Source organism: Diadema antillarum, unplaced genomic scaffold, assembly GCF_040938485.1.
Source record: "Diadema antillarum isolate AM-2024a unplaced genomic scaffold, OU_Dant_1.0 seq00001648_RagTag, whole genome shotgun sequence".
Lineage (NCBI taxonomy): Eukaryota > Metazoa > Echinodermata > Echinoidea > Diadematoida > Diadematidae > Diadema > Diadema antillarum.
The window spans coordinates 650280-672740 of record NW_027272349.1 but is presented as its reverse complement, the minus strand read 5'-3'; the positions used below and the strand labels follow the sequence as shown (position 1 = coordinate 672740).

Here is a 22461-nt window from a genome sequence, read left to right as displayed (position 1 = left end):
CTAGCTGTCTGCCAAAGTAAGCTTGATGGAATCACGCTCTTCCGACAAGAACTTGAGGATGACGCCCTCCACGTTGTCGTTGCATCGCATAACCTGTCGCTCCATGGCAGCCCGGAAGTCCTCCTTGCCTCCCCTGGTTACCCCGCGGGTCACCGTCCGCTGCCTGGATTCATACCATCACGGAAGGAAGAGATGATCAACATCACTAATTTGGAACTCACAAATTTGATCATTATTACACTTATGACCTAAAGGGCAGATATAATGCCTCCAGCATCAGTCTAGCTGGAGGATTACAACAAACAAAAATATCTTGGTCTTACACAGGACTGCACACTAACCAATTTTTTTCTTTTTTTTTACTGGTCCGACCTGTCCCTGTCAGACCAGTACATATCCAGTTTTTCCATTTCTTACTGATCAGGGCACTATTTCATGAAAGTTGTCAGCCCTGACAAGTTGTCTGTCTCTGACAGTTTCAGTAAAATCCTTGGTTTTGATTGGCTGAGAAGCTCTGGTCACTGACTGTTACTATGGTGATCGTCGGAGACTGACAACTTGTCAGGGCTGACATCTTTCATGAAACGGTGCCCTGGACTGAAAATTTACTGGTACTGTTCTGTTTTTTTGACTGACCCCGTCATTTTTTAGTGGTCATGTCAGACAAGTAAATTTGGCAATTCCTGAAAAGTTACTGACCAGACAGTGATTTTTGCCAGTCCAGTTTTTGAGCAACAGTATCTCATAACCTTACTGAAGCAGTACAAAGTTGCAATCAAATCCTTGGTTTTGATTGGCTGAGAAGCTCTGGTCACTGACTGTTACTATGGTGATCGTCGGAGACTGACAACTTGTCAGGGCTGACATCTTTCATGAAACGGTGCCCTGGACTGAAAATTTACTGGTACTGTTCTGTTTTTTTGACTGACCCCGTCATTTTTTAGTGGTCATGTCAGACAAGTAAATTTGGCAATTCCTGAAAAGTTACTGACCAGACAGTGATTTTTGCCAGTCCAGTTTTTGAGCAACAGTATCTCATAACCTTACTGAAGCAGTACAAAGTTGCTGGGTGTCTGCTCTTCTATGAGACAAACAAAAACAGCAGAAGAGCAAACACTCTGTTATTTGATTGTGCATTGTACAGTATGCCACGTACAGAAACACCAGGCTTTGAGGGCTGTGATGTAAAGTATGTATCTCCGTGCAAAAATTCCAGTGCCATCATCAGTATGGGTTGAATTATGTACTTGACATCTCTTAAAGTGGTCCATACCTCTGAACACTTGATGAAGATGGGAGAAGATCCAGGTTAACTTTCCCTCCATCTTCTGTCTTGAGGTAGGCAAACTCTTCAAGGATGTCAATGTCTGAATGAAGCTGATGTAAGAAACTGACTTTCACAGCACACTCTAGAAATACTTCTTGCACTAAAGGCAGTTTAGAGGTGTTATAATTTATAAAATAACCTTCTTAAGGGCAGCAAAAAAATAAAAATAAATAACTCTTCTCAACACACATACAACAATCATTAGAAGAGCATTTTCTAAGTGAGCAATAAAGACATTTTTTTAACACTGTCAAAGGACTACTCTCACACCAAAACACATCTAAGAAGGTTCAAGAAGCAATGTAAAGTTCCAAATTAATTGAACTGGAAAGAGTAAAGAACATTATGCCACATAATTTTTTTTTGATGGTTTTGCCTACGAATAGCTCAAAGAAGTAGATAGCTTGAGTGTTTCGATTACCGTAAAGTTCCGTGTATAAGACGCACTATTTTTTCGTCGAAAAACGTTGAAAATCGGGGGTGCGTCGTATACACGGGTACAGTCGAATCACGGAAAAAAATCCGTCATGTACACTCAATTTTATAAGGCTAACTTGGGGCCATGTATGCCCATCGACGTTTGGAAGGTAAGCAATCACTAAAACTTACGGATAAAAGAGCGATCTTTCAATCTGGACACACACAAAAGCTGCAAATACGAGATAAACTTACATTGGCCTTGTGCAGTAACGATATATCAATCTGGCCATAGACAACAGCTGTAACAGCACTGCTGTATGCTACCGATGTCAGTCTACCAAGCTACCAACAGCCAACCTAGTAGCTGGAATACGCGATGTACAGGTATCATTACTAAATTACCGATACCGTAAAACTTATCAATGTACTAGTATCAATATGGCCACAGACAAAAGCTGTAAAATACGGAGTAGGATCGACACTCTGTCACCGTAAATATGAACGATGTGTGAAGCATGCATGCATATCCATGTCGTTCGTTTGCTCTTCATTTCACGGGTGCGAGGCCAGCTAGGATAGCATAGCTACACTGTAGCTAGCTAGCTAGTTATTAGCTAGCAAGCCTTTGGCAAAGGCAGCAGCTGCAGAGAGGCTTTTTTGCAATGGACTCGCGTGCACACAGCGATCGGATCGAAGCGCGCTTGCCCGTTGCGCGCTGTGTGTGCAAGTCCATTGCTCTCTGTGTGCGTGTGCTGAAATTATAGCGAGCTGCCTTTTGCAAAAGGCTAGCACTGTGCATACAAGCATGGTACAAGAGACCAAGGAGTGTGTTTGAAGCTCCTTGAAGAGACACACATGTTACTGGTAACAGTGCATGAGTGTAATTACCGTACGCACCGTACGTCTTGCCGTATGATCCCTCTGCTACACTTGTTGATGTTTTTCTTATTTTTCGTTATGAACCTTCCAGTCTGACATGTGTCAATATGCGAGACACCCTCTGCTATGTATGACAGCAAAGATCGTACTGTACACTCATGAATACGATATGCATGACACATGTACCACGATTGAAAGGCGAAACAATAGCAAGTGAGTACCGAGACAAGTCTCGCATTTTGCGTCTTCCATATTTTGTTGATGTCCGATGAATACCGTTAAAAGAAAATATAAAAGGAAACGAAAAATAGAGCAAATACATGCTACATTCTAGGGAAATTTTGAGCTGAAATAGTATGTATGACACACGCAATATTTGCGTGGACATTTTCGTGGTTTTTTTTTTTTTTTTTTTAATTCTAGGTCCGAAATTAGGGGTGCGTCTTATACACGGGTGCGTCTTATACACGGAACTTTACGGTATTAATGTTAAACAATATTCTAGTCATGTAATGCCTAAATATGACCTTGTTAAGGACATGAAGACATAAGTTTACCCATGCAGCTACCACACCATATTATCTTGCAAGTATCATAGCTCCCGTATTTCCTTCTTTAGTGGCGCAAGAGTTTATAAAAGGATACTGATGATGTAACTGAGAAAAGAGTGGTAGGAGAAGTGGCCCCTCTTGCGGATCCTGCGGATGGCCTCATTAAAGAGGAGCTCATCTCGCGGCCAGTAGTACTGCATCAGAACAATCAGGTGACCAAGGCCTGTGTCATTGGAGTCGGCGCGATGCAGGACACGCTTCTGGAATTTGAAATATCATTGCAACAGTGAGCAAGAGCAGTATAAGAACTTTATTTCCCAGCATTTGCTTCAACAAACTATATGAAATACACTTTAACAAACAAGTCTTTGATCTCATGCAATCATTCTGCTTGATCACCGACATCTTTTACGAGGTTGCTTTTTCTTTTACATGCCATGATTTCAACTACACGATAGCTGTTCAACTGAGATAAAGTATTTCCAATCCATTTCAAAGATATTGAAATTTTAAGATTGACAATCTGTTTGGTCAACAGAATGAATATTAGCATAAATCTAATTCATGCCCTTCTAAAAGGAATCAACACAAAAAAAAACAATAAAAAACAACAGCCTATGCATCATTTGCCTATACCTTTCACGAGGCTGATAAAAACAAACAAACAAACAAACAAACAAGCAAACAAACAAACAAACAAACAAACAAACAAACAAACAAACAAACAAACAGAAGACTCTGCAGTGGAGAGCAATGATGAATGAGAGAACAAACCTTGAAAGCCAGGAGTACCAGCTGGATGCAATATGGCAGAAGTGTAGTGGGTGTGGCAGGTATGATGTGGAGCACCCTGCCTGACCTGCCTCCCGCGGCAAAGGAGCCCTCGCTCACGATGCCTCGGTTTGGGTTCCCCTCGACGTAGTTTTCTCTGAGGATGCTGATGGCTTCAAGGATGGAGTCACAGGCATCCTGACAAACAAAATGAACAGAAATTAAGAAATTAAGTTTTGATCATCACTTCCCATAGCAATGTATTTGTGAACCAAGAGCCATCTCCTACACATACATGTACAACATCCACAGCTGTTGTTGATACCTTTAGGAGATGTTTGGTTTTTTCATATCGAAGAAAAACTGAATTTTTCAACTTCTCCACTCTTCAGTCAGAGTGGTAGAATACAAACAAATGAAATTTGAAATCCTACAAGGAAAAAGAAGGAAAGAAATACCTAAGAAAGCAAAGAGGGATTAATGAGGTGTTGTTGTGATTTCTGCTTCCTCACAAGGTACTAGGAGTCCATTTCATGACAAGGTCTCTGATTATCGTATGATGCAATAATTGCTGCTATTATGGCCAGAGCTATTTACCAACTGCTAAGTTAAAAGTATCCATGTCATTGCCATGGAAATGGCAATCATTGGGCCATACATTTATTGTAAACATCTTTCTGAAGTGAGCCCCTGATAATGAAAAAAACCTATTTGAAAGTTCAAGATGAGTATGAAAAGTTTTAAGTATTCTTCAACATGTGCAAATTAGACATGTAAATCAACTAGCATCCCCTTCTCTAAGAGACAAAAGGAACTATTACTACCATTGCCTAAGTATGCAGATAAACCCACAAAAACATTTCATTTATGGACAGAGAACATACTCAGTATATCATACAACACAGAACATGCAGAGAGAACATGGAGTTGTCATAATAAAATCGATTCAATCTTAACTTAAATCAATGCACATTATAATTGCATTGTATATGAACACAGAAATCCCTTGCCACAAATAAATCAAAGATGAACATGTGGAAAATTATGAGAAACACAGAATTAATTTGACCTGTGTATTACGATTTGCTACAGTATGTTTTGAATCACTTCAAGTTCCTTTCTAGAGCACATGGCATCCCAAACTCACTGAGAGTCTGCTCATGGAGTGGTAAATGCTTGCTAGCTGCACCAGAGTCTTAATGCGCTCCTGGTTGTCAAGGGGCGTGTCATCATGCTCTGCCTTCAATCTCGTCTGCAACATGGCAACTGCCTGCACATTTTCACCCTGGAAACACGGAAAAAGAGTCAGCTTGTGACCTGTGAAGAATGAATAGGCTGCTAAGTCATGTTGGGGACCAGTTAAAACACTTAAGTGGTTAGCCTTGAAGAACCTACACAGCACTTTATAGGACACGGTTTTAACAAATGCAGTTGATTTACATATTTATTTTGTATTAGATAAATATTTCATTACCACTGAAAGGAAAGTAGGATTACACTCAGAATATCAACTTTGCTACTTGTTTTGAGATGATTTCTGCACACTGAATTCATCCTTGGTGACTTATCTCCATTTTCGTCAACAAAGAATAACACAGTAATGACATTTTTACCGGTGCAAATCCTTCGATTTCAAGAGCTCCATGTCCTAAAAAAAGTTTTAAAGAAAAATCAATCTCTCTCTGTTATATCAACATCTGATGTGATGATTGATTGCCCAAACTGTGGAATGTTGGGTACAATTTAGCAATACATCATCAATAAAAACATTTGCAGTAGTTTATTGAATAAAAGCAAATTGCTACACATTATAACTTCTGCAGTTTACCATATTTAGAAGAGAAAATCAGTCTGCAAGTGTACATGATCAGTGTTCTGGTATTATTTACTCACCAGGTACAGTAGTCTATCAGCCTGGAAACTGTTGAACCACAACCACGTCTCAGCTCTCCACCGGCGCAACAACCAGTTAAAGTCTAGGAGTATCCAGGAAGAGATGGTGAAAAAGTGTATTGATTGTTCGTTTGTTTGTTTGTTTGTTTGTTTGTTTGTTTGTTTCCTTCTTTCTTTCTTTTGCCAAGGTCAAATTCAAGCTCTATTCATGGTATTGCATCCTCCCAATATCTCTAAAAGTATTACATACCAGGTAGTCTGTCATCGAAGTGCATGTCCGAGTATTTTAAACACACTGCTACATGAATCTGTGTGTACATTAAGGTTGTATATACTGGCCATAGAATAGAGCGAGGTAGGGGAGTCTCCCACCTAGAAGTTTTGACTCTCCATTTGTAGTAGGCTATCCCCAGCTCCTCGGGTCTTTTATTTTTAACAAGACATTTACCAACACTACTTCTCATTTCCCAAGATGTATAAAATGGTGCATGTCAGCCTGCAGAAACCTTGTGCAGAGTGATTTCAACCTAGCCTTCTATGGAAGGCAGAAAAAGGATATTCTCCAAGAAATGGAGTTAGAAATGCAAAACTGGACATCACTGTACACTTGCAAGTTTACCATTTGGCCAGGGGGGTGTTTCATAAAGCTGTTCGTAAAGTTACGAACGACTTATGAGCGACTGGTGATTGGTTCTTGTGCTAAATTATGGAAATTCTGATAAGTATAGCACATAAGAACTGATCACCAGTCGCTCTTAAGTTGTTCGAACTTTACGAACAGCTTTATGAAACAGGGCCCAGGTGCTTAACTCAAGACTGTATCACATCAATACTCCTTGAACCCCTTTCCCTTTTTTCAGCTGTGGAGCTACGATAAAGAGATCTTTTTTCAGCTGTGGAGCTACGATAAAGAGATACAATGTATGATGAAAGAGATTCCTTATGGTAATTCCTGCAAAAGACATGAATCAGATACCAAGACATAGAAATCATACCTTTCTGAAAGAGTTCATTGGAGTTGAGAAGTTGCCAACAGTTCATGGCAGTATGAAAGGCCTCTGTGATCTCAGATGAGAGGGCCGTCATTTCAGAAGGCTGGATGACATCGCAGACATCATCAGACTCGTCGGAATCCTTCCCACCAATCAAAGAAGATAACAACAGAATAGCATTTACTTGACAGTTAGTATATGTTACTCATCCCTGGCATCAGCTTCAAGTACCTAAGTATACTAGTTTACTTCCTTTCATATGTGTTCCAACTGCTGATTATACAAGGCCTTCTTTGAACTTGTTGACCAACTGAAAACACTTTTTGTCCATATAAATTCCCATTCTAGAAAAGAATGTTTTTGACATACAATAGTGATTAAACAGACTCACTGGAAAAATAGATATTACATCAGCAATACAGCGTTATTGAGAAATAAATAAAACGAAAGCAACTTTGAAAAGATAAAACTAGAAATATCACTGAAGGTGATTAATACCCCCGCCCCGTGACGACAGTCTTACCCAAGGAATGATCTTTCCTAAATCTTCTGCCATTTAAATGCCGTTACCATGGCAACGCAGCTTCCGACACGTCCGAAAAATATGTCTTGCACATCTTCCCAAGACTATTGTGTGTGCCACATTTCATAAGCTTTTGTCAAAAACTGAGGAGTAGTTCAATCCACAAGATCTTTCCTTGATCTTCCGCCATTAATATGCCGTTACCATGGCAACGCAGCTTCCGACACGTCCAAAAAATATGTCTTGCACATCTTCCCACCAAGACCAATGTGTGTGCCACATTTCATGAGCTTCAGTCGAATACAGAGGAAGTAGTTTAATCCGCAAGATCTTTCCTTGATCTTCTGCCATTTATATGCCGTTACCATGGCAACGCAGCTTCCGACACGTCCGAAAAATATGTCTTCCACATCTTCCCACCAAGATCAAGGTGTGTGCCACATTTCATAAGCTTTGGTCAAAAAACTGAGGAAGTAGTTAAATCCGCAAGATCTTTCCTTGATCTTCTGCCATTAATATGCCGTTACCATGGCAACGTACTTTCGGGTACTGTCAAAAAATGCGTCTTGCACATCTACAACCAAAGGCACACATCTGCACCAAGTTTCATGGAAATTGGGCAAAAACTGAGGAAGTAGTTTGCAACACAAAATTTTCCATCATTTTGGCTCATAATATGTGAGCTGTTACCATGGCAACATACTTTTTGTCACTGTCAAGAAATGTGTCATGCTGACCTATATCCTAAGACAAACATTCAATATGAATTCCATGAGAATTGGAAGAACACTGATGAAGCAGTTTTGCCATGAAGCATTTTGCCCTATATTTTACCAATAACATGCCGTTACCATGGCAACGCACTTTTTGCCACTGCGGAAATATGTGTCTTGCACATTTACATATTCAGATGAACATCTGTACCTAATTTCATACAAATTGATCAAAAACTGTGGGAGGAGTTCGCGACGCAAGATTTGTACCCATTTTTGCCCATAATATGCCGTTACCATGGCAACGTACTTTTGGGTACTGTCAAAAAATACGTCTTGCACATCTACAACCCAAGGCACACATCTGTGCTAAGTTTTATGGGAATCGGTTGAAAACTGAGGAAGTAGTTCGCGACGCAAGATTTGCAACGGACCGACCGCCCGACCGCCCGACCGCCCGACCGCCCGCCCGACCGACCGACCGCCCGACCGACCGCCCGACCGACCGCCCGACCGACCGCCCGCCCGACCGCCCGACCGTCCGCCCGACCGTCCGCTGATTCCTATATACCCCCTTCAAACTTCGTTTGGCGGGGGTATAAAGACATAAAGATAGACACACATGAGTTTATTCTAGAGGAAAAAAAAAAAGTTTGTATCATCAATGACCAAGAAAGAATCAAGAGATACAATGACACAGACAAACATATGAAAGAGAATTATTTTTGTCAACACACATACTATGGTATCAATGAGCACTTCAAAATTGATATTAAGTTCTAAAATGACTGTTTTCTGTGCATGACCTCAAATCCAACAGACTATCATATGGTTGCCGAGCAACTCACAATGTGGCTGTCTTTGTCTGCCTCCAGCTTGCGCTTCTTGTGGGCATGCTTGTGTTTCTTGGATCGCTTCTTTGGCTCCAAGTCCTCTAGGAGCACCTGTGAGTGGTGGTGGTGACTGGTGGCCCCTGAGAGAAGAAAATCAGATACACAAGCATAGAGTTTTGCTGTAGAACTGGTATAGAGTGGTATGACAGTGATGTGACAGATTAGTAGAGAGAGTAAGAGTTATGATATAAGTTATTTTTGTTGTTTTGCTTTTTTCTTTGTTTGTTTTATGTTTGTTTTTTATAAACACTTGTTCTACAGTTGCATAGAAGATCAGGTTGCAGGCTCTTTAAAGGGATCATATAATTTTGGCTGAGACCTAACTGCAAGTTTCTAACATGTTTTGGTGAGATAATGAGAAACCTCTAAGAAATATGAAAAAGCATGTAATTCTAAGAGGGGTCCAATGTTTATTTGATGAAAATTGGTTTAGAAATGGCCGAGATATCCAAAACAGAGCAAGTCTAATAAAAGGTGGGACCCTCCTTTTATTAGGATTGCTTTGTTTTACTTTGTGTTTGGGATGTCTCAGCCTTTCCAAAACTGATTTTCATCTCATAAACTTTGAATTCCTCTTAGAATGGTATGCTCTGTATTATTTCATAAGTGGGTTCTTGGTATCTTGCAAAAAGTTAAAAGCCCAATCCTCATCTCCACCAATTCTATACCATCCCTTTCACAAAAGAAAATTGTTGTGCTGCTTGGTAAGGGAGATTGGAGGAAGAAGAAGAGAAAGAGAGAGAATATCACTCCTGCCAACTGACCTGCATGAAGCTGAGAGTTCATCAGGGCAGCATAGCGGTGGGAGGCTCTCAGGAGCAGCACAAGGCTGGCATAGAAGGCGGGTTTAGGTGGAACTGCCTCCTCCGAGTCTCCATCTTTACCACTGCTGCAGCTGCTGCCGGACTTTTTCAAATGCTTCTGGATGACAGACCAACTTTCGCCCAGTCCACTGACAAGTGACATGAATTGAGAGGAAATAGCACTGTCACTTACATGCACATTGGCTTACAGGCTCTCCAACTCCACAGGGGAGGAAATTTTAGCATGTAATTCCAATAAAGCACTTTAAGAAGCAGTAATCAGCAGTGTGCAAACGCCACTTTTAGATTACCCTGTTATTCACTCATTACTTCTTCTGTTATTTTTGTTCTTCAATTGTGCCAATTCTATTTTAAAGTAGTATTCCCCATTATCATTCTACAATTAGTGGCTGCCATGTCAAAAAAGAAAAATGAAAAAGTGAGCACCAGTATAGGAAACATTGTAATACTGAAGCATAGCATAATATATCAAGTGACCTAGAAATAGTCTGCAAAGCTTGCTGAAATTCGTAACAAGTCTGAAATTCGCTGCTGTAAAGCAAGATACTTTCACAGCATGACGTTTTCATGAATTGCCACTGGCATTCAATGCATACAGTGTAAACAAGAACTTTTGCGTGCATTTAATTTTGTGAATCTTGGCTCTCACACAATTCGTGAAATTAAAATGCACACGAACAATTCTGGTTTTACAGCATATATAACACTAGCAGCTACTACTACTGTAAAAGTGGTTATTTTCGCGCGACTAATTTTTCGCGCTCGACAGGGTAAGAAGAGTTTCGCGTGTTTCTAATTCCGCGGAATCAAGACATCAACTACTGGAACATATGGCAAGCAAAAATATTCGCATGCTTTTATTTTCACGCTAGTTTCGGGTTGTGCGAAATGCGCGAAAATTTCAACACCACAAAAATTTCCACTTTTACAGTACTACTACTACTACCACTACTACCACTACTACTACTTTGTCTGCTGACCACATGTACACTACTTACTTTACTTGATCACCGTATATTAACAGTGCTCAACAAGAATTGAACAAAACAGTGCGTTAGTCAGCTAAGGGCTCCAGGAATCGTTCTCACCTCTCTGCAGGAGCAATGAACCCAGTTTCCCAGTGCACACTCTTGGCCAGCAATTTGAGAATGTGCTGCAGGTTGTCCCACACCGATCCCTCGGGGAGCTCCGTCCCCTCCCCTCCGGCCATTCCGCCCCCTCCTCCTCCCATCCCATGGGGAAGGTGCTCCCCACCACCAACGTGCTTCTGGTGGGGCTGCACTGCCACGGTGACGAAGAACTCGATGGTCTTCTGCAGCCACTTGGAGTACTGCCTGGTGGAGCAGTGTTGGCTGAGCCTTTCCATGGAGAGAATGACTGGCAGGATCTTATAGACTGGGGAATATTTACAAGTGAGAAGTCATTCTCTGGTTATAATGACTGCCTGAAATATATCACAGCATATGCATGGCATTGCTCAGACAAAACATTGGGAAATATGAACACTGGATATCAAGTTAGCATCCTTTACCTTATTTCACCTTTATAAATGCAAAGGATATGTGTCATTATCCTGTCTTAAATGGAAGTACTAGACATTTTGAACAGTAAATTTTTAGCTTTTACATTAAATTTGGGATTGGCTAGCAAATAACTTATCTGTTAGTCAATTTCTGCTGACAACAGAATAATTTGTTACGCTTGAAAAAAAAAGAGTGAAGCTCACCCATGAGTTTCCTGTAAGGGTTGATGACATGTTTCACACCTTCTGACTTCTCAGTATTCAGGAGAGTTTCAACAAGAGAAACCTAAAAAGACCAATCAAGAACACAATGAGATGTAACAGGTTCTGATTCGCAAAGCATTATAAAATGTGTTCAAGAATGAAGCCAATCAATAGCACCGAAATGAGTCATGTGTGCGCTTTTGATCTCCTTATTAGCATGTGTAGCCCTATTCACAGATTGGCCTGCGTTGGAACACTTGTGTAGCCCTATTCATAGATTGGCCTGCGTTGGAACACATGACAGCATGCACACAAACACATACATACGAACAAACACTAGACTGCCTTTAATGGATAATGCTGTATTATCACAGAGGAAAATCAGTGAAAAGCAGTATGGACTTTGAATTCATCCAATTTCTTTGCTTTATTTCAATCTGAAATTATGGTCTTAAATTCACATGGGAATCTTTCTACTTAATTATTTTTCCCCTCAATGTTTTTAACTGATGCTAGGCTCAGTTCATTACCTCTATCTCTTAACTGATGAGGCATATCAAATTGTAGTGCATGCTTTTCTTGTGACAATAAATTTACCACACAGCAATGAAACACAGTCACCAATCTCTCACTATAGGAAATGTGACCTTGGGTTATGTTTGGATGATTGATGATGATGATGATGATGATGCTGATGATGGCTTCTTGTATAGCGCCAGTATTTGCCTTTGAAGGGCGCTCATGGCACTTGATCTACAATTTCTCAACTTCAACTGTTCAGTCAAAGTATGATGTTGGGATATTTAGTTTCCATTATCCCGAGTCAAGGATTTGGTGCTATTATAGGGAAAGCATAGCTGGGAAGAGGTCAGTCTTCAGGTAAGTCATGAAGCATGATAAAAAAAATCTGCATTTCTGATCCATGGAGGGAGGGTATTCCAAAGCTTGGGTCCAGAGATGTAGAAGGTTCTGTCTCCCCGAGCTGTGCGGCTGAGAAATTTCTTCATTTGAACTTGGTTCACTGATCTCAGGCTACAAGCTAGTTGATGCCTCATTAGGAGCTCTGAGATATAGGATGGAGAACTCAAGTTTGAAGGTAATCCTCTTGTTGATAAGAAGCCAATGAAGATCTTGCAAAAATGGGGCTAATGGGAACCCCCTTCCTTTACAGAGTCACTAACCATGCAGCCATAGTTTTTGGGGTCTCTGAAGTGTGTGCAGTTGACTTTGGCTCAAACCAGTCAGAACTGAGTTGCACATGTCCAGAGGAGTTGTCACAAAGAAATATTTATCAATTCATCCATTTATTTGATAATTCTAACAAACAAACAAACTTATGAAATATAAAATGCTATGATCCTGGTACACAGCACATGTATTGAAACAGGACCTGATTGAGACATCCTTTCATAACAAGGGTAAACATATGTGACCCGCTACAACAAAAGGATCCGAAAGTCAGGGGAGGACTACTTTCTGAAAATGACATCACATTATTCCCTTACTCTTCCACTCTAATTTCATATATAACATGACTCACAACATAACTCGGTTGCGTAGATCAATGATTTTATTAGCGCATGTCAAGTGGTTTACTAAATCAGCATTTCAAGCAAACCGCCTTCAAAATTTTCCTTCCGACGCTATCATGATCAAAGGGAGGAAAGACAGTTTTCATCTCTTTATAGAAGGTATGGTCGAAGCAACCGCTGCGACGTTCATTCAAGCTTAGCGCCAGCAGTCTGCGCATGACCAATAAGTAACCAGGATGTCACACACTGACCAATAAGATCACTCTCTCATTGCTAGGGGCGGAGTCTAACTGCGGCACTAAAAATCCAAATCTTCGGACACATTTTTGTTTCGTTGACAGTCAGAAAATCATGACCCAGAAAAACGCTTTCTTGCCTTTTCTTTGTATAGTTTAGCTTCAAAATTTTGGCAGATGATAGACGATACATTAGACTACAAAATTATGCCAAAAACAGAAATTCGATCGTTTTGACCGATTTCGATGATCTGACTTCAAACTAGATTTTCTCGGCTCAGCCATCAGCGGCTTTAAGATCCTTTTGTTGTGGCGGGCCACATATTTAACATTCTATAACAAGCTTTTCATTTGTCCATTAAGGTAATAAAATGGCAAATACAAAAATACAAAATGGTTGAAAAAAAGGTGTTTTTTTTCCCCCCCCCTAACTTACCGCTTCCTCGTATCCATTCTTGTTAAATCTCCTGAGTAACAGCATTTGAAGGCATGACTTTTCAAGAATATTCTGACACTGGTCTAAATGCAAAAAGGATACCAAAAACAAAAAACATACAGAACAATAATGTCACATTACTAAAACTATTAGTGGATTCCACTAATAAATCATATTCATTTCTGGTCAGTTTTCTTCTGTATGCGTTTGCTACATTACTAAAACTACTTACATTCCTTCTCTTATAACTTTTCTTCTGTATATAGAAGACATATGATGAGATAAGTGGATATAGATGTATGTATTTATGATATTGCTCATTGATAAATGAAATCCATCTGGTATAGTTCTAAATACATTCTTAGTTCTTCTATCAAAAGGTAAATTGTAATACAAAAAGCACCACATCTGATAAATATTCAATGTAAACACAAGGCAAGTGCCAAATTGTGTCTCGCCCATTCGCGTACAAGAAATTAATATATTTCTAACTCCCAGAAGTTCATTGACCCGCCTATGACCCTTGACCTTGTGATGACCTTCACTTCCCCAAGGGACATCTACCATCCAAGTTTGGTCACAAACGGACAAAGGGATCAAAAGTTATGAGCCACAATCGAAATGCGCCATAAAAACTTAACATTGGGCCCTAAAAGTTCCTTGACCCATGTCTGTGACCTTTGACCTTGTGATGACCTTCATCTCCGCAAGGGACATCTACCATCCAAGTTTGGTCACAAATGGACAAAGGGATCAAAAGTTCTGAGCCATAATCAAAAAGCACCATAAAAACTTAACATTGGGCGCGAAAAGTTCGTTAACCCCTGTCTGTGACCTTTGACCTTGTGGTAACCTTCAACTTCCCAAGGGACATCTACCATCTAAGTTTGGTCACAAACAGACAGATACATCAAAAGTTACAAGCCATAAAAGAAACGCGCCCTAAAAACTTAACATTGGGCCCTAAAGTTCATTGACCTCTGCCTGTGACCTTTGACCTTGAGGTGCCCTTCATGTTTGGTAAAATGTGTAACTTTGCATCACCACTCTTCCCTCCAAGTTTGATTGAAATTGAAATCCTCAGTAGAGAGTTATTCAAGTTTTTGTAGCGTTACGGACAGACGACGGACGGACGGACGACGGACGGACGACGGACAGACAACGGACGGACGGACGACGGACGATGGACGGACAGACGCCGCAGGCGATCCCTTAGTCTCCCCACACCTCAGGTGGGCTCGACAAAAATGATTACATTCCAGTGCACATTATACAGTACAAATACCTGCTCAATTTATTTGATAAGTAGGTGTATAAGAACAGAAATAAATGGAGCTAAAAAAAATATATTTCAATAGATATTATGCTAGACATATTCTAAGTAATAAATGTTAAAATAATACAAACTGTATTTTGTGAAGGTGCTTGCATGACTATTTTGCTCAAGCTATAGAATCCGACAAACAACAAACAGCTATGATTATGAAGTCAAGGTATTGCTTTACTGAATGTGAACTGGTCATACATAAAAAACCAATCCCATCCGAAGATTTTCTACTCACCTATGCACAATACGAGGATCTCCTTCTGGGCAGTAGTTGGTAGGTGTTCATACACATCTGTGACACACACAGAGTACATCATAAAACCTTGGGTGAAAGCCTTTCAGCTATTTAAACCCATTCAGTGTGGGTGCTATTTGTAATGTTAAAGGGATGGTATAGTTTGGGTTGAGATGGGGATTCAGGTTTTAACTTTTTGGTGAGATAATTAGAACCCACTTATATGAAAGATTAAGGAGCATATGATTCTAATTGAAAGTAAAAGTTTTATTTAATGAAAATGTTTTGAAATGGCTGATATATCATAAAACAAAGAGGTTATAATAAAAGATGTGTCCCACCTTTTATTAGGGCAACTTTGTTTTACTTTGTTTTTGAATATCTCAGCCAATTCAAAACCGATTTTTATCATATACATTTTTCATTCCTGTTAGAATCAAATGCTCTTTGATATCAAAATACAGTGGTTTCTACTTATCTCACAAAAAGTTAACATCTAAATTCCCATCTCCACCAGAACTATACTATCCCTTTAATGTATATTTCAGCCATAACTGGGGGAGGGTGGGATTGCTTCAGAATTTCTAACAGTTGATTATGTACTGACATGTAGCAAGGCACCTGACTCATTTTTGTCTTATTTTGGAAGCCCCCTTGTTATGGCTGACATACTTGTTACTATGTTTTAAAACCAAACAGGCCTATAATGTTGTATGCATAAAAAGCAATTTCTTATCACAGACTGCAATGCATAATCTATTTATTTTTTTAATCTTCTTCAGCCAACTACAAAATAATGTCACACTACCATTCACATCTCAATTGGTAAATCAAAACAGTCTGTTGCGCGAAGAATCAAACTGGATCACGCCTGAGCCAGTAACTGGCAACAAGTAATGTCTGTGAGTGGTTAATTTACACTGCGCTGTACTTGTGTATCCAGCTACCACTTGGTGGCATTTGGGAACTCTCTTCTCATTGCATGCAGAAATTAAATGTTTCAAAGGAAAGTTCAAGACTAAACTAAAAAAGCAATAAATTAGTTGAAAATGCATTCTTTTTACCAAATCCTCTTGAATGTTTCCAGTCTTAAATAGTGAATATTTCATTATCATACTATTCATAGTGATATGTTAATCAAAGAGTAAGGTAGAGGAGTCATATAAGTGCCAAGAATGTCAGGAATCATGAGTGCGAGAAATTTTGAGTACCTGGGGACCATGGGGTTATTCATTATCACTTTTACTTTTTTTAACCAGAACCTCTGCATTGTGAATTCCATTTACAGCATTCCTAAGATTTTCAATTGAACCTTTCTCATTTTCACTTTCACAACTCTGACATAAACCTGGACACTGTAAAGCATGACTGTTTCCTATTTGCACAATGATTAGACTTTCAAGATCAATACATTTCACAAATTCATACATTTTCTCTACAATAATGAATAGCTTACCTTTGAGGAAAGAAGTTTGAGTGTCTTTGGAATCCCCTTGCAGAGCTTTTGAGATGGCCTGTAGTTCTTCCAGCAACTGTGGTTCTTGCTGGAATTTGTGGAACCTTTGACCGATTTCAACCATATCAAAAATAAATGAGAGGAAATACATTTTAAATGGATAGACCAGGTAGGCATTTCATGAAGCATTTTGTCAGATTTTTTTTTTTTTTTTTTACATATTTGCTCTCAGCCAATCAGATGCAAGGATTTCAGTAGACAGAAAAATCTGTCTGTCCAGAGGAGTTTCTTAATCATTTTTTGACATTTACGGCTAAGGGGATTTCATGAAGCCAGACATAGTCTCCGCAAAAATCCCAGACAACCAGATACAGACCAATCTTTAGGTCAAGGATTTTGGTAGCTTATAACAGTTTGTAAGAAAAAATATCTGATAAAATGCTTCATGAAATGCCCCAAGGCCTTTTATTGATCACAGATTGCATTTAAAAAAAAAAAATCATTCTAGGCATACAACTAACTAATTGCCTTCTTCTTCTTCTTCTTCTTCTTCTTCTTCTTCTTCTTTTCTTGAGAAAGCTGCAGAATTGATGTTTCATCAGTCTGCATACTAAATACACAAGATCAAACACTAACTTCCTTCAAAAACACAGCTGGTACTACTCACTATCGACAGCTAGAATGCCAAATGTAGTTCACATTACACTGTATTTCCATTTTTTTTATTGCATATGGCAGAAGCATAAGAAAAAGAAAATACAAAGGAAGCATTCACTCTGATTTGTTTCCCCAACATACTCACATTTCAAGCAGAATAGATGCAGCCTGCTTGACATCTTGAGCTGATTTCTCATAGCAGTAAGCTTGGTACTGTAAAGCATTAGAAGAAAAAGAATGAATACATTTTCCCCCTTATTTACTACTCCTGCACATTATAGACAATATTCTCACCTAAACACCTGCTCTAGACACTGCTGAGGGTTTAAAGAAAAAAAAAATCATAATATATGACAAATAAAGACAAACAGAAATTGGCAGCAATGTGATTTAACTTACTTTAGATCTATAGTGAAATAACATATGATTATATAGGGCACACTTACCGCACACGTACCCACATGTACGGGTGGGTGTACGTGCCCGTACATGTATTGTCTGGAAGACACGGACCAGCAGGCCCGAGGTGTCGTGAAGCAGAGGCTGGGCTTGAACCAGGAGAGAGAAGCTAAGACCCGGATCGGACGAGACCACCCACCTAGTGCACCTACCTGTTACGAGTATCAACGTCCTGTTGGGCACCTACCTACCAGGATACCGCGACCGGGCAAGGCACTCTCCACCAAGTTGACGGGCAGCACACGAGGTGAGTGGACATTTCGGTCATTACAACAGATCTATACTATTAAAGTAATAAAACCTAATAACAAGGCCAAGTGGCAAGTTCATAATCACTACACACTGCTACATACAGCACAGGCAATATTCAACTGATATCATTGTCCTCTGGTTTTGTAACCTACCTACCTACCTATGGATACCTGATGATGATTCTGAACACAGGTTCTAGTTGATGCTTTAATGCAAGCCGCCCATAATTCAACGATAACACTGTCCGCAATTCCAACTGCCTGCTACATGTAGAAACTTATTTGCTTTTGCAAACAGTCAAATCTTGGGAGGTTGAACCTTGGTGTGGGTTCCGATACATTGGATCATGGCCAGGCGGAATGGCGTCAAAATTTACTTAACCTGATAAAGTTGATACCACAGTACATCTACTAACGCTAACACGGTTAATCTAAATATGCTGAGCTAGGCACAACCAATATCCATGCATGCACACAAGATACATTTACACAAAAAAAAAGAAAAAAAAAAAAGAAGTAGGCTCCTATCCATAGTCATAGAACTCTACAAAGAGAAAGAAAATGAAAAGTGAAACAGTAGTCAGTACAGCCACTACAGGACATAGTCATAGATCTCTGAAAATGATAATCATTTGATGATTTAGCACAACAAGCCAATAAACAAATACTTTTTTGAGATTAACTTTATTCTTAAAATTGTAAAAATTAAATACCGCAGTACTTCAACATATTCACTATTCTTAATAAATTGAGGAAGTGAGTTCAAGTTTCATTGGAGAGAGTGAAGTAAAATGGATGTCATGGTTATAGTAAACACTTGGTTAGTTACAAGCACATTAATATCATAATTCGCTATTAGTGTGGGAAAGATACCGATGGCCACTTCCATTACCATGTATGATTAATTTACAACGGTCCCACATGTTATGATTCATGTGGATACAGCAACGCTGTCAAAATTACGCACCTGAATCTCAAAATTCTGTGGATAAATCGACTTAGCAGTCAGCAGGAATGCCTTGCATGCAAATCGATCATTCTGTTGCTTTAAACAGGTTTGCGATTTTTCGACAAACCACTGAGATAAAACTTGGGGAGTTTTCATCCCCTCGGAACTGTCGGTGCAGGTGTCCATGCTCATCGGGCTCAAGATGTACCTCGTTCGATCCCGAAGGCGTCGCGCAGATCGCGTCGCTCGCTAGCCGGTGCTAGGCTCACGTCGCCGGCCGGTACGCGGGAGCCGTGCCGCGCCGATATGTGGCGGCACGCGGCACACAGGACTGCAGTTGTTTTGAGACGTACATCTGCATTGGCTGCCACATTGCAAAACTGCACACATGAGGGCGTCCTTCCAGCAAGTTGCTAAAATCATGATAAGCAAACTCCCATTTATGAGTTTGCGAACAAAAATCTAATGCTTCATGACTACTAAGTAGATCTACTTTTGAATGACATCATCAATCATGCACATATTTACTGCAAGGATGCTAGACTAATACGATATACATTAGTAATGCCAGGTAGATGTCATAGTTGCATGGAACAGCTACCGGAAATAGTTTTAGTTGTACGCCTATAGTTTGTTTGTTTGTTGTTGTTTATACCATTCTGGTACATTGTATTACACTTTGACTTATTACGTGCTTAATTGACGGTTTACTATGATGTGATTTATCCTAAGTAAAACAAGCTGTGCTTTTGATTTAGGCTCCCCCACTTTGGTTCTTATAACTATCATCTATTTATCATTTGTTGCAAACGTGTCATCAAAACTGTATAATTATGTGTTTTGATTATTCGTTTTTGTTTTTTGTTTTTTGTACCGGTATGTCAAAAAGGCAAATCATTATTGTATAATCATAGTTGTAACTCAATCATGGTTTTTTTGTTTGTTTGTTTGTTTGTTTGTTCGTTTGTTTTTTATTCTTGTGAACACATAGTGGAAATAAATTCAAATCAATCAATCAATCAATCAATCAATCAATCAATCGATGAGATGTCATGAATTTCGTGTAAACAAAAGTTGCCTTTAACAACCGCAAAGCCTGCCATAATAGGCCTTCTGTATCTTGCAACAACCACGTAAATACCTGCCTTCAACTCGAAACTTAATCAGAGGGAGCAGATGCATGTCATAATTATGGTTCGTTACTACGCTGTAGGAAAAGGAACACTGGGGAAACATTACAAAAGGAGAAGACCACTATACATATGAGAATCTTTCCTTTTGTACCTACTAACATGCTCCGTGCACGAAAAAGTTAATGCGCTCTTCCGCAGGTGTTGATAAATTGTTTTAACAAATCAAAAAGACAGCACTTTTGTTGAAGTAGGATGCGTCTCTCCTCTATCACAGCAAACCCAGCGAACAGCTGTTCGCTGTCCCTTTCAGTCTTTTTTTTTTTTCGGTAGCAGTGTGCAGAGAATGGGACACGCGAACAATATATAATCAGTGCTATCAAACACGCAGATAGGCGATGACTTAGTACTCCGTTATTCGAATATAGGCCTACGTACAAAGCATGAACACAAGATAATTAGGCCCATAGATGCTAACTTTTCCGAGATAGTAACATCCCGTTGTTTTTGTTGTTGTTGTTGTTGTTGTTGTTGTTGGGGTTGTTGTTGTTGTTATTGTTGTTGTTGGGTTTTTCAGTTTTTTTCAGACCTGGTATTTATAACAAGATGTGTCGAAAAACTGACAGGATTTGTTTCGGCACTATTAGAGCCTATTTTACAGCTCGTTACTCCGAAGGTTCGTTATTCCGAACGCTCTTAGTCCGAAGATTCGTTATTCCGAAGGTTCGTTATTCCGAATTTCATTTTCGGATTAACGAATCTCCGGAATTACGAACCTTCGGAATAACGCCACAAATGTTTGGATTAACGAACCCTTTTTCATTTTCGGATTAACGAACCTCTAGGTATAGGGAATTTGTGTTTTTCGGATTAGCAAACCTTCGGAATAACGAACCTTCGGAATAGCGAACCTTCGGAATAACGAACAGCACCCACCACCAAATTCAATATTCCATACAAGATTTTAACATATCCTCTCAAACTCCAATCAAGAATCTCTTCCTTGGTCTCCACATAGACGTATGGACTATTACTAACAACTACAGTCTTTCTTCGATAATCATCATGCACCGCCGCCGCCTGACTACATCGGCGCCAACATTCAGACATTTTGGACGATGACAATATTGCGTAATCGTCACTGACAAAAGAACTGTTTCTCTCATGGATGATCGGATCGAGTTAGTCTTATTGGGCTGAGAAACCTTTCAGACGATGCCTTTCATAAACACCAATAAGTTAATGAGAACAGCAAACCTGAAAACATGATAAATTTTGTGTCACAGAATTGGTGATAACTGGAGTGAATATGCCTATACTTCATTTACAGTTACAGTCCGTGTTTACTCTGAAACAAAGTGCGAAAAACGGGGAAAATTATGTAAGATTACAGTCATAATCACCCTGCCAAAATATTTATTGCTTTCTCCGGTAAAGTAGGCCTACGTGAATTTCGCAAATGAAATTGATTGAGCGATGATTTCCTCATTATACACTATTACTGCAGATGAATTTTTCTTGATTTTAGAGAATTGTTATCTGTTAGATTTCTCAAAGCGCCGCCTTGTTTTTATATCCGGGCGTCCTGTCGGTCACGGGTGGAATGATGAGATGAAAACAGGACAGCATGTCTGAAATGTTTTTGTGACGCCTTTGACGGAAGCAGGTGCATGAATGAATTAACAAACAACGAACGTCCATGTGTAGTAAATCCATCATGGTCTCAATATTTAAACCGGGGGGGGGGGGGGGGGAGGGGAGGGGTATAAACCAATTAACACATGCATAATCCATTTCAGACACACATGGAGCACCAAAGTGCGACGTCACTATAATACGATTCATCGTCATGGAGACTGGTTCTTCTTGTTCGAGATACTCCTCAACCAGGGGCGGATCCAGGGAGGACCGCAACCGGAGCACGCCCCCCCCCCCTTTATTTTTTGTTGAAACAAAAGAAATAAAAAGAAAAACATGGGGGGGAGGGGTGCGTGCGCCCCCCCCCCTTTAATTTTGTACACGCGCCCCCTCTTTACGGAATTCCTGGATCCGCCCCTGTCAACGTTCCGTCTGGAACCAAACGAGGAGGAAAGGGGGAGTGCGCGATATTGCTCTGTTAGTCCTTGTAGCTTGAGTCTTGGTTGCAGAAAAAAATAAATGGTTGCTTGAAGTTTAAAAGTGTCGTTATTGACTGTACTCTGAGTGTCCGGTGGTAATGAGTTCCAGTCCTTGATGGTACGTGGAATATAGGAGTGTTTGAAACAGTTGGTGTGGGTGGGGT

The 22461-nt window shown here is 39.8% G+C and overlaps 1 protein-coding gene across 1 annotated transcript; it reads right to left on the bottom strand.

Moving 5' to 3' along the window:
- On the bottom strand, nt 1-19242 carry LOC139711335 (integrator complex subunit 10-like). Its single transcript, XM_071623233.1, has 16 exons — nt 19069-19242; nt 17537-17604; nt 16735-16838; nt 15279-15335; nt 13717-13799; nt 11513-11594; nt 10875-11181; nt 9727-9914; nt 8918-9042; nt 6837-6975; nt 5842-5924; nt 5096-5233; nt 3952-4146; nt 3272-3437; nt 1274-1367; nt 1-163 (listed from the first exon to the last, which is right to left on the bottom strand). The coding sequence occupies exons 1-16, from the start codon at nt 19240-19242 to the stop codon at nt 1-3; spliced, it is 2166 nt and encodes a 721-aa protein (XP_071479334.1).
- Between the last annotated feature and the right edge of the window lie 3219 nt (nt 19243-22461).